Source organism: Poecilia latipinna, unplaced genomic scaffold, assembly GCF_001443285.1.
Source record: "Poecilia latipinna isolate Pla-1442-1.1 unplaced genomic scaffold, P_latipinna-1.0 Scaffold417, whole genome shotgun sequence".
NCBI classification, from domain to species: domain Eukaryota; kingdom Metazoa; phylum Chordata; class Actinopteri; order Cyprinodontiformes; family Poeciliidae; genus Poecilia; species Poecilia latipinna.
Genome location: NW_015113033.1, coordinates 348,836 through 360,757, shown reverse-complemented (window position 1 = coordinate 360,757; position 11,922 = coordinate 348,836). Strand labels below are relative to the sequence as shown.

Genomic DNA, 11,922 nt, shown 5'->3' with positions numbered 1-11,922 from the left:
CCCCCCTTCTAACAGCAGAGGCTCGAATAAAACCGAAACAATTTAAATGTTGACTTTACACAATCTGGCCTCTTGGGCTTCTTTTTCCCCACAGCATTATTATTAATACTAAAAATATCAACGAGTGCCTCTGAGGAGCTCAATAACGTTCTTCCCATATTTACATACACTGTAAAGACACAATGTTTGTTACTTTACCGTGACATTAAATCAGATTAAATTTGAGATGACTGCAGCAGGTTTCATAAGTGCAAATAAGATTTATGATTCTAAGTTTTCATTAACTTTCAATATGTTACAAACTCCATTTAAAAACAGCCATAAACAGCTGATATTTTATATTTCAGTAAAGCATGTGGACTTAAAACCTTGAATTAATCTTAACTCTGTGTATATCTATTTTTAAATGTTTTCTAATGACCTATTTAAAAGATACAAGAGAGAGAATACAGCATAAATATACCTGAAAACACCTTAAGAAACATTGTATCCCATCTTAAAGCATAATAAGCCAGTATTTGTAAAGAAAACTGTAGCCAGGGAAAATTATCCCATAAACATAACTCAACGCAGCTTCTTCTTTTGAGACTTTCCTTTTAGATTTGAAAATAATTAAACTAAGTGCTTTCCATTAAGCTTTGCAAAAACACGCTGTGCCAAACTAACCTATTAAACCTTTGAGATTACTTTACAGCTCTGCTGCTGCCTCGGCAGCGCTCGGTTGCAAGTTGTCGTGTGTGTCGGTGTGTGTGTGTGCGTGTTTTTCTCTCCAGCAGCCGCCACTCTACTTTTCATTACACGACTGGCACAATGCTTAAAAACTGGAGTCCTAAAGTCGGTGATCAAGAGTCGATGGTTTAGTCCTTCCTCTGATTCAATCCAGTGATGGTTCGTTAGTGTTACTCTGCAGATTTGAAGTTGGACCATTTGAGTCAGCTGTGTTGGTTTTTATTGTCATTTCTGACCTCACAGATAGTTTTTATTCACGCCTCCCTTATAATTATTTCAGAAAGTTTTTTGACCTGTGTCTTTGGTGTCACGTTTCTCTATGGCAACCCAAATGCTCTCACACCCACCTTTGTTTTCCGTCTTAAATGTGATGCTTTCCTACAAAGGTTGTGTTTTGTTGACCACATAATTGTGCAAATTCAATTGAATTACAAAAACAAATTTGCTTAATGGAAACATGGCAACTGGTGTTTATCGATAAAAAAAAGTTATGGCGCTGGGATGAAGTGTTTTTTTTGTTGCTGTGTGGAAATTAGTTTATTTTGTAAAACTGCAATAGAGACACTTTTATCGCATCGCACGAGTCACTTGATCAACGACTGGATGTTGCTACTGGAGGAAACAACAAAGAAGACGACAGGAAGTGGTAGGAGGAAGATGGTGCAGCATGTTTTTTTAATCGCTTCTCGTGTGAACAACTTATTTACGTGTGATTTTAAATATTGTTTATCATCAGCCCACTTTTATTGATAAATACATGGGAAAAGAATGAACACTGATTTTAGTGGCATCATTTATATTTCTAGATAAAACTGCAGTATGATTACTCAGGTTTACTGCAGTGTGACAAAAGCCAATTCTAATCCTAATAGTTATGATGATTTAATACGTCAAAAAATGAAGTGTATTCACAAAATGTACACTCCCCAATCAACCATTTTCATTACTGCACATTTCTTTAAATAAATGTTATAGAGACACGAGGTAGAGTGTTAAGAACGAGATGTTTGAAACAAAAACAAACAATTCATACAACTAACTAAAGAAATCAAACTAAATAAATAGATGTTAGCTTTTTGTGACTTGAAAATCAAGAATAAAACATTTTCAGAACTTATTCTACATGAAAACGTCACATTATGCTCACATCGACTGGAAAACCAACAATCTGGCTGCATCAGTGCACAAACACTTAACCTAATAATTTGCTGTGTGTTATGCATGCTGCATAATCAGAGCACAGAGAAAAAAAACAATCATTCAAGTCGATATTTAATACGACATTCTCGCTTATGATGAGTGGATTTAAACCTCTCCCTGAAGCAATGAGTGAAATCCTTTAGTGTTCGTTGAGTGGTGGAGCATTGAATACATTTTATCTACAGCAATAAATATCCCCTGTAGGAAGAAACCCACTAATTAAACCTGACAGTGTGAGTATTATGCGCGTCAGTCCAGTCCGGAGCCGTTTATCTGATGCATATATGGAGATGAATTGCAGCTTGTCTGAGTAAAGATGAAATTATCTTGCAGACTTGAATCAGTGATGAAATTTAACCAACATGTGTCCGTTCTAAAAGAAACATAGAAAGAGTGAATCTATGACTGAGGCAGATAAATTTAGAATGAACTAATCTATTGGTTTTATCGGTGCCCTACAAGCAAGGACGACTTTATTTCTGCAGGGATAATTCACTTTCATTTCACTGCTTTGTTTTATAGATTTAATTCGATATATTTTACAATATTCTGTTCAATACGCTGAAGCCAGTGAATGGTCTTTTATTGTGATGCGTGTTTCTATTTCTGTAATGGCTGTGTAAATCTTTACACCCGTGATTTTGGATTATGTTTTGTACCTGCTGCAGCGTGACCTTGTCCCGGCCCATTAGCCACATTGTCCACACTGATCCGCTGCAAGGCCTGCAGCAGGGCTGGCCTAAGACTTGTGCACAAATCTGTGGCGAACTCTCTTTGTCCAAGCAGAAGAACCTTTAGCACATGCAGGACATGTTCTGCAACAGGAGCCTGTCCACCAACAACCATGTCCTGGATAAACACAGGCAAAACAAGCTAAAGCTACAAAAAGCTACTATAAAGAAAAGAAGTTACAATAGTACCTACAGAAAACAGGATTGACTTTTAAATGCTAATTTTAAGGTTTACAAATTTCTAAACTGTAGCAATAATATATTAATCTCACCAAAAGGGTCAGCATCACGTTTGGGTGTTTCTCCATAAGAGCCAGCAGCTCTGAGGTTTCCCAGTCTGGTTCCTGCTTCTGCTGCTGTGTTTGGCTTTCTGTGTTTACATCACTCTGCTGCAAGCAGGAGTAAAAATCAAACAAGGGCTTTTCATTATCCTGATCGCAAGATCCGGAAAGAAATTAAGGTAAACCATTAAGGTTATTTTATTTTTAATTACAATATAGAGTATGGCTGAAACGATTAATTGGATTAATCAGTTATTTGAAATAATCGTCAATTAATTTTGCAATCGATTAATCGTTGACTGAAGCATACATACTAAAAAAAAAAACCACGCTCTCAGACTAGTAATTAAGCCAAAACTGTAGAAAAAATAAGTCACATTGTCGATTTAAGATGAAAATAAAACCTTTGTCTGCAAATATGTTCAACCCAAAACTCATAAAGTGGTAGTTTTAGCTTCGCCCGCTACAAATTCTGCAAAAACAAACAAAAACTCGATAATCAGCAGATCAGATCTATGACATTCTGAGCATAAAGGGATCAGCTTTTAATATATTGATGTAATTCTTTAGCTGCATATGCATCCTTTGTTGCAAATAATCAAGTGTACACTTAGAATGTTAAAATGTTTTTTTTTCTTATTTAAAAAAATGAATTAATTTAATTGTAAAATGTAAGATGTAAAATGTCCACCTGGATATTTTTGCTTATTTTAATTTTACGCTTTTCTTTAAATGTCCTATGAATAAATATATATTTGCCAATTTATCCATAACAAATAGAGCTTTCAATATCTAGCATGTTATTCTCACAATTTACTATAAATTAAAAGAGCGGCCCTCAGATTAATTTCACTGCGTGGTACGGCAGGGGGTGAAATGACCATAATAACCAGATATCGGCTGGAAAGCGCAACGTCTCCGCTTTCAGAAACCGTTGGAATTTTCCCAGGTGGCGAAACCACAGTACTGCTTATTTGGCTGGACCGCCGGCGCTACGTTTAGGACTTAAAGGTTTAAAGGCTTAAATGAAAAATCTGCAGAATGTACAGATTTAAAAAAAAATAAAAAATCTGATTAATCGATTAATTGCTGACCAAAACGATTGTTAGCTGCAGCCGTAATACCGTGTCCTGCCTTGCTCCTGTCTGCGATTTCTTGGCCAACCAGAGCTCCAAGACCAGGGCGCCGTACTTCTGCGCCAGCTCTGGATAGCGCCAGATGAAGTGGAGCAGCGCCGGGTGGTGGCTGTAGATGGAGGCGAAGCTCTGGCAGGACGACAGCGCTTTGCTAACGTAGTTCAAATGAGCCTAAAACAGACGGGCAAAAAGAAGCACGATGAAAGCAAAGGCCTTTCTTCGAGATAAATATACAAAGCAGGGAGATTGCTTTTAAACTGAGCTGAGTCAGAAAAGCCTAATTTAATGTCTTCCTTGTTGATATGATATAATCTAATCTTTCAGAAAATATTTACCTCAGAGCACTTTCAGAAAAGCTGTTTAATGCTCTTCGAAATAAAGCAGCACGCATTTCCAGATAATGTTATTTGTTCTGCTTAGCATTAGATAAAATATATTAAAGATTAAGAAGGGTGCCGGATCAAGGAGAGCACGAGGAGATTTTTGTGCATAAAGATGGATAACGCCTGTTAATCTTGGATTATGAGCATCCCGTTGACTTCCACTTTAATGATTTTTACATTAGATCTCGGCGAGAGTTGGAGCTTCTGCTGATCTTTGCCTCTGTGTGCAGGAAATCCATCAGTCTGGGTACCGTCGTACTGATAAAACCCGGACACAATAAAACAGCGCTGGCTGCCATTAAAGCTTTCACGAAGAAAGCAGAGTGATTAAATATTTTCCTTAGAATGTGAGAGCTGAGTCAGTGAACAAAAAAAAAAAGTCTATTTATAGCTCAGACCATTTGACTTGGCTTGAAAATGCAATTGTTGGGGTGGAATAATGGCTTAGTAGATAAAAATGTTGGAAATAATTACTTTAGCTTCTATAGTGCCTTAAAGAGAGCGCTTTATGGAAATCTTTACTACTTTGGTTGATAACACACGTCTGAATGTGTGAATCAATTCAAATTGACAGCTCTATCGTTCTACGTCTGAATGAACCGTTCATCTTCTCTGGGGAAAAGTCAATTACTCTCAAATTCACAACAGAAGAAATCCAGCCTCTTCAGTAGATTTGCATTTACAGTGCCTTTAAAAGGTATTTACACCCCTGGATGTTTTATCAGATTTTAGCGGTGCTACGATTTTTCTTTTTGTGTTTGGTAAAACCACAAGTTGGTGGTCAGAGGAGCCGTCAGCGTCTTTTCAGTCTCTTGTACTTGGGAGCGAAGCACATAGATGCAGAAATTGTAGTCAGTGATTTTAGAGAAGAGTTTTGGATTCAATTCGAATGACAAACTTAAATTTTCATTAACTGAGCAATACTGTGAGAGCTCTGGTACATGCAAATAAGCTCATTAGTGCCGTTTACAAACTGCCGCGTTGCTGGAGAAGTGTTTCCATTTCAGTTTTGCGAAATACGCAAATTTAAATATGCGAAAAACAACCTCATCCTGGTGCAAAAACCTTTTATCGAAAAATATACCTTTTTTTTTAATTGATTATGTTTCGGGGCGCAGCAGTGGCAAATTTATTTTTTTGTGATTCCAATTTGCGCAATTTTAACGTCACTGGAAACAAAGCTAGTGAGATATTTTAGATCCTCTGCACCCCGACTTCAGCTCAAAGACACAAATAAATTAATGCAGCAAAAAAAAAAAATATTACCAGAACGGCTGAACTGGGTTTAATGCTGTACTGCTGATAGAAGGTGAGGACTGGAGATAAACACTCAACGCTCAACTCTAGAAATCCTTTCCAGGGTGGGCAAATTTATGAAACCAACTTATTGCACATTTTAATATAAAAAAAATACATGCAATGTTTTCATCTGAACGCATTACATGTATAAACATTTTTTAAATAATTCAGCAAAATCTAAATATTTTTTCACATCTAAGGACCCGGACATTTTGAGTCGTGTACAATCGAGAGCCTGCAGCCTCGTTTCCTGAACTAAAACTTCAGCATTGAGGCCATTATTAAAAAGGGAGCAGCAAAGCCAAACTGTGAAGTTGATGAAGTTGTGCATTGCAGCAGACAAAGATCAACGCTGTGTCCTTCTCTGTTTGGAGAGCTGATCAGAGTTACCCCGTCGAGACTCGGGCTCCTGTCTTGGGTCACTGCCAGCAAGTAGAGGGCAGAGCGGAGGACAGAGCGGGGAAGGACGCAGTCGCCCTGCTCCTGCACCGACTGCAGCAACACCACCACGCTGGAGAACACGGCCTGGTCCGGGAGCAGCCTGGGTCACACAAACAAACACAGCAATGCCACGACCTACCGACTCACAGGATCGCAAACACAGCCTCTGTTTGGACTTTTATGAGATTACAGACACACAGGTGTGTGAAGAAGTTACAAAAGTCCTTCTCTACTGGTTTCTACAAGACAGAAATACACAAAAACGAGAAGGACTTTGTAGGAAGGTTTCAGACACTCTAAGCAGAAACAGAATCAACTCTCAGCCTCCAAATAAAATGTAGATCTCCGACATGTAAATCTTGGTGAGATCACAAAAAAAGGCAAGGAGAGATTTTTATTGCCCTACCCTGGAGGTAAAGCTACAGAAAGACAGATACAACTTTTAAAAGGACAAACAAACATTTCTGAGGGCCATAAAACATCTACTTGAGAAACACAGTGAGTGTGCTGGAGCAGTCTGGCGGAAATATAAACCTGAACAGACACGTCAACACAGACGGTTTTATTTCTCACCCTGCACCGTTAAACACCACCTTGAGAATGTCAACCATGCAAATAATGTTTTAGAGAGAGTTCCCTGAAATACGGCAACACTGAATTACAGTTGAAGCGAGGCTGATAAACAACATTTACACTTTTTACACTGCCTTGCAAACCTGTGTACAGTCTATACCTTTTCAAAAATGTTGCCACATTAAGACAAATACTGTAAAGAAACCAACATGAAGAAGGGTTTGAATGTAGCTGCATTGCATTTCATGCAAAACTGATTCATTGCTAATGTTAAAAAATATCACAATTTGTGGCGTTTCTGTTAAATAAGAAACACAATTAAAATCATATGTGACTAAGTTTGTTCACGTGATAAGACATGCCGTGCCTCGGTAATCCAACTACTTCCTGTTGTCTTTTTCGTGGCTTGGCAACATCCAGTTGTTGATCATGTGACTTGTGTGATGCGAAAAAATAGTTTCCTCTGCACTTTTGTGAAATAAACCAATTTTGATTTTTCAAAAAAAAAAAACACCTCATCCTTGGGAAAGAACCTTTTATCAAAAAATGAGAGTTTTTTCGAAATCGGCCTTTCTCCATGAACCGAATTTATCTTTGAAATCTCAAACTGTGCAGATGTATGGTCATCAGAAACATAGCTTGTGAGGAAAATTAAAGTTTCTTGGTTTTTTCTTTAATAATTAAAACGTGTGAGATGTTCAGTGTCCTGTTTACTCACCTCTCCTTTACTCTGGTACCTCAAACTAAAATCCAGCACAAACAATTGCCTTAAAAATAAATTGACCTAAACTGTAAATAGAGTCAATCAGGGCATAATTTAACTCCAGTTTAAAAGCAGCTGCTCTATGAAGCTCTTTGCTAGTGAACGTCAGTCAATAACATGGAAACTTCCTAAAAACCATTTGTGGAGATAAATACTAAAGGCCCCGTTATAATCTCTGGGGCACATTCAGCAACATTAAAGTCTCTGCAACTTTAAGGTTCAGACAATAAACTATAGCAAAGATGAATGGTTTTTTCCACTGGCAGAGAGTACAACAAAGTTTGGTGACACTGTACTTTTCCAATTGATTCCTGCAGCACAGTTAATATAGTTCTCCTCAGAGAAACTCGGCAGCCAGTAAATGACTTTCCTGATCAAAGACTCCTTTTGTAGCAGTGCAGCAGCAGTGCATGTAGCTATAGGCGGCCGGTCTGAACTTCCATTGCTTTTCTTATTAAACTACTCTGCACAAGAGACTGGATAACAAAGGCCGGTTCTCACTGTATGCTGAAATAATTATTTGTTCGTGACATTTAAATAAAACACCACAAGGCGTTCTGCGCTGCAGATTGTGTGTGGATTACGTTCTGGTATGGCAACCGACTCGCAGAAACAGTTTGCAACATGTGGTAAGAACGGCTAAAGGACCGCCAACGCCGTCTCACTCTTCTCCTTGGAGACCATTTTCAAGGAGAAAAGCTTTCTGATGCAAGAAAAAAAGGTTTTCTATTGAAAATGAAAATAAAAAAACCCTCTCCCACCATGTGAAAGAAGATATTGCTCAATAGATTCAAGAACAATGTGTAATAGCTTCAGTTTACAGGAAAACTTAATATGATTCTTTTATTCTGCACTCAGCAAGGACAGGGAAGAAGAAAGCGCTCCTAAAAAAAACAAAATGCTATTACACATCCCCAAAGTGTTCCCAAAACACGATTAAAGCCATAAATTATTTAGTTTTTTTTTTCTTTACAGTTTCATTGCTTGAAGGTATTTGCTGTAGTCAATACCATGAGTAATTTTACCTGTCTCCTTGCTTCAGAGCCAGGTAGAGCATCATCACCAGGCAGTACTGGACAGCCCTCGGTTCTTGATATTCACACAGCAGAGACGGCCAGTCTGACAGGTGGCAGCGCAGAGCAGGAAGGCTGCACTGCAGAAGAGTTTCCACCTCATCAAAGTCTGAGGATGAGGAACAAAACACCAACAAAGGATGTTTAGACATCAATTTTTATGACCGAAAAAAAAATGTATATATATGGGTGTAAGTAGAGAGCAGCAGAGACGCCCATTTACTGCAGATTCACTGCAGCTTGTTGCCACTGCTAAAGTCCTGGGTAGGAAAACCCGTGAGGTTGTGCTGATTTGTCACTTTTCCAACATTTTCTGGCAAAACCATAAATTAGGTCAATATCTGTCTCTTCAGAGAACAATGCTGTCATGGACGTGTGAAATTGATATCTGTAGCAGCAAACATTAGGCGTTTTAATAAAGGTAAGGCACAGCGGAAAGATGAAGATTTAAACATTTTAGAGCTTTTTAAATTCTTTTAAACACTTTCACCCAGTGTTTGTGGTCAGATGTTGCTGTGGCAACACCCATCTATTGATGATCAAAATGGATTTCTGCAAGATTTGTTACGTTCAATTTAAGATAATTAAGATTTAGATCTTAAACTGATTAAAAAACATAAGACTTCAACTTCTGGGTAATAACATGATCTGCCATGTGATTCCATAACCTTTTGTTAGGCTTCAGTCAACTACTGAAGACAAACGTGTAAATATTTGCTTTTTATGACGAGTGAACGCATGTTGGAATACTGACAGAAATGTTTGGAGTTTAATCCCTTAAACTATGAAAAAACAGTTTTGGAACCAAAATTTCACAAAGTTTCACATTTTTCAACAAGCAGCAGAAGTCAGTTGGCATAAATATGATCACATTTTAACCAATACTTTACCAAAACCACCTTTGATTTCTCTTCAGTGTTCAGTCTTCTTTTGTAGGAGTCTATAAGCGTCTTACATCTTAACAATATTAATCTAGAAGTTCTTCAACTCAGATTATGAGGATAATCTGAGCTGAGGCTGACTAATGATTTTCTGTCAGATTTAGTTTTAAACTCTGGCTACGTCATCCCAAAACATTAATTTTCTTCTGGTGATGCCAGTTTTGACAAGCGCTCTGACTCACAGTGATGATAAACATAAAAATCCCTCTTCATCTTCAGTAAGTGCTGATGAATTCAGCAAAATTGGAAAAAAAAAAATTAAATTATATTATACTCTTCCTCTTCTTCTGAAGAGGAAGAGTAAAAATAAAGGCTAACATGAATGAATGGATTCTAAAACAAAGGCAAGGAGGGAAATAAAACATCTGAATCAAGGAGACTGAAGATGGTGCAGATAGCAGTGATAAAAGTGGCAAGGCAGAAAATGGAGCAAACAAAACTCCAGCTCACACTGTTTATATACACACACACACACACACACACACACTCACGCACACACACACACACACACCTCCAGGCATGTGTGTGTAACATGCTTACTGATACACATCTTACATCTTGCTGCTTGGAAGACATATTTTACTGAACAGTGTAACGTGTCCCCTGGGGACAGCTGCAGACACTGAGATGCTTTTATACATTTTACGTTTTATTTAGCAGCAACATGGAAAGTGTGAGAGGAGAAACAGTGATGACTTTGATTCTGTTCTGATTTTCATTCTTGTTGTTTGGACTCGTGCTGTACAAAAGTATACTGATATTTCTCCTGCATGGATGTCTCAGAGCATGCTCACACATTCAATATGAATGTGACCTTTTGAACTTTATCTAAGAGCGCCGACAGTCGGTTTACGTTGGGTGTTTTTTTTTTTTTTGGGTCGTGCTGCTTTTAACACACTTTCACTTCTTGTGTTGCGTCATGTACAGTGCCTTGCAAAAGTATGAAGACCCTTTAAGCTTCTCCACATTTTGTCACAGAAGGAAATGGATGCATTGTTTTCAAAACAGAAAATAAACAACACTCTGAAAAGTGTGGCATGTATTCAGCTTTAATGTTCCAGGGCCTGCTGTCTCAGTAAGTAATGCGTCATTTAATCGCATGATGAATTAAAACAAGCTCAATTTCCATTTGCATGATTTGTTGTTTTTCTCTTTATACCAAAAAAACGGATGACCAAAGATACTTCAGTCTGGGGCTTTGGTCTTTTTTGAAGGACAATTTTCTTTACAGAGACTTTGCAATTCATTTTATTTGTTTAGTTTATTTAGTTTGGATATTTAAAATGTCTTCCAGTTCCAGTGTTAAATGTTCATTAGAATTAAAGTTCATTCATCTTTGAGAGTGCGTTCTTGCATCATTATGCCATTACATTACTTGAAAATGGTCTGAAAACAACAATGTTATTGTTTATCGCTATAACTTCTGGGACAATTTATCGTCCAGTAAAAGTTGTTATTGTGACAGGCCTAACCAGTATTCCTCTAAAATTGGGTTTGGCTGTTTAATCTCAGTATTTCTTTAGCTTGTCCATATATTCTGGATTAAACTTTAATATAAAAAAAAAACCAGCTTTTTTTTCAGCAGTGGAGTCTTGCGCAGTGAGCTTGCATGGAGGTAATTGCATTTGAGTGCATCATTTATTATGTTCCTGCCAATTCCACGTCTTTCTGAAGCGCTATTAGCATCTCTTCATGAAACTGCCTATGGAAAAAGAGTGTCTTCAGTCAGAGGCTTCTTCAAAGTTGTTGTAGTACAGACTGCTACAGGAGGTCTTTCCTGCTCTTTAATTAGACGGGATTTAATTTCCCTCTGAGATCAATAAAGTATGTTTGAATCTGAATGTCAGAGCTCTTTGGTTCTTGGATAATTATTTTCATCATTGTGCCTCTCTGCTCTTTCCTCCACTAACTTCCCAAATTCCTGCTCCAAACCCAACACCACCAAAATTATTCGCAGCTGTATAGCAGTTAAAGACGGTTCTACAAACCACTGAACCGGTGGAGGTAAAATGCACACCACACTTTTACATTTTATTTGTAAGAAAAAAAAATCCTTTTCCTTCCACCTCAAAGTTAGGCGCCATTTTTGCTTTGGTCTACCACAGAAAATCTCACAATAAAACATATTTAAATTTGCGGTTGCAGGCTGGCACACCATGGCAAAGTTCAAGGGGTGTGAATATTTTTTGCAAGGCGCTGCACACCACCAGCAACCACATAAGTTTACGGTCAGCAGCATCTACATTTACTTCACACTTTTCTTAAAAAAAAAAAAAAAAAAAAAAAAAAAAAAAAAAAAAAAAAAAATTAAAAAAAATAAAAACCCCTCCCCCAAAAAACTTTAAATCTAAAAAAAAAAAAAAAAAAAAATT

The 11,922-nt window shown here is 37.6% G+C and overlaps 1 protein-coding gene across 2 annotated transcripts in view; it reads right to left on the bottom strand.

Moving 5' to 3' along the window:
- Positions 1–11,922, bottom strand: part of mei1 (meiotic double-stranded break formation protein 1) — a 68,407-nt gene that overhangs the window by 22,889 nt on the left and 33,596 nt on the right. For both annotated transcript variants that reach the window (XM_015037720.1, XM_015037721.1), the window contains 5 exons: positions 8,562–8,718; positions 6,150–6,300; positions 4,066–4,248; positions 2,933–3,049; positions 2,589–2,778 (listed from right to left, as the gene is read on the bottom strand). In XM_015037720.1, coding sequence (XP_014893206.1) covers positions 2,589–2,778; positions 2,933–3,049; positions 4,066–4,248; positions 6,150–6,300; positions 8,562–8,718 — 798 coding nt within the window. The remainder of the gene's footprint in view (positions 1–2,588; positions 2,779–2,932; positions 3,050–4,065; positions 4,249–6,149; positions 6,301–8,561; positions 8,719–11,922) is intronic.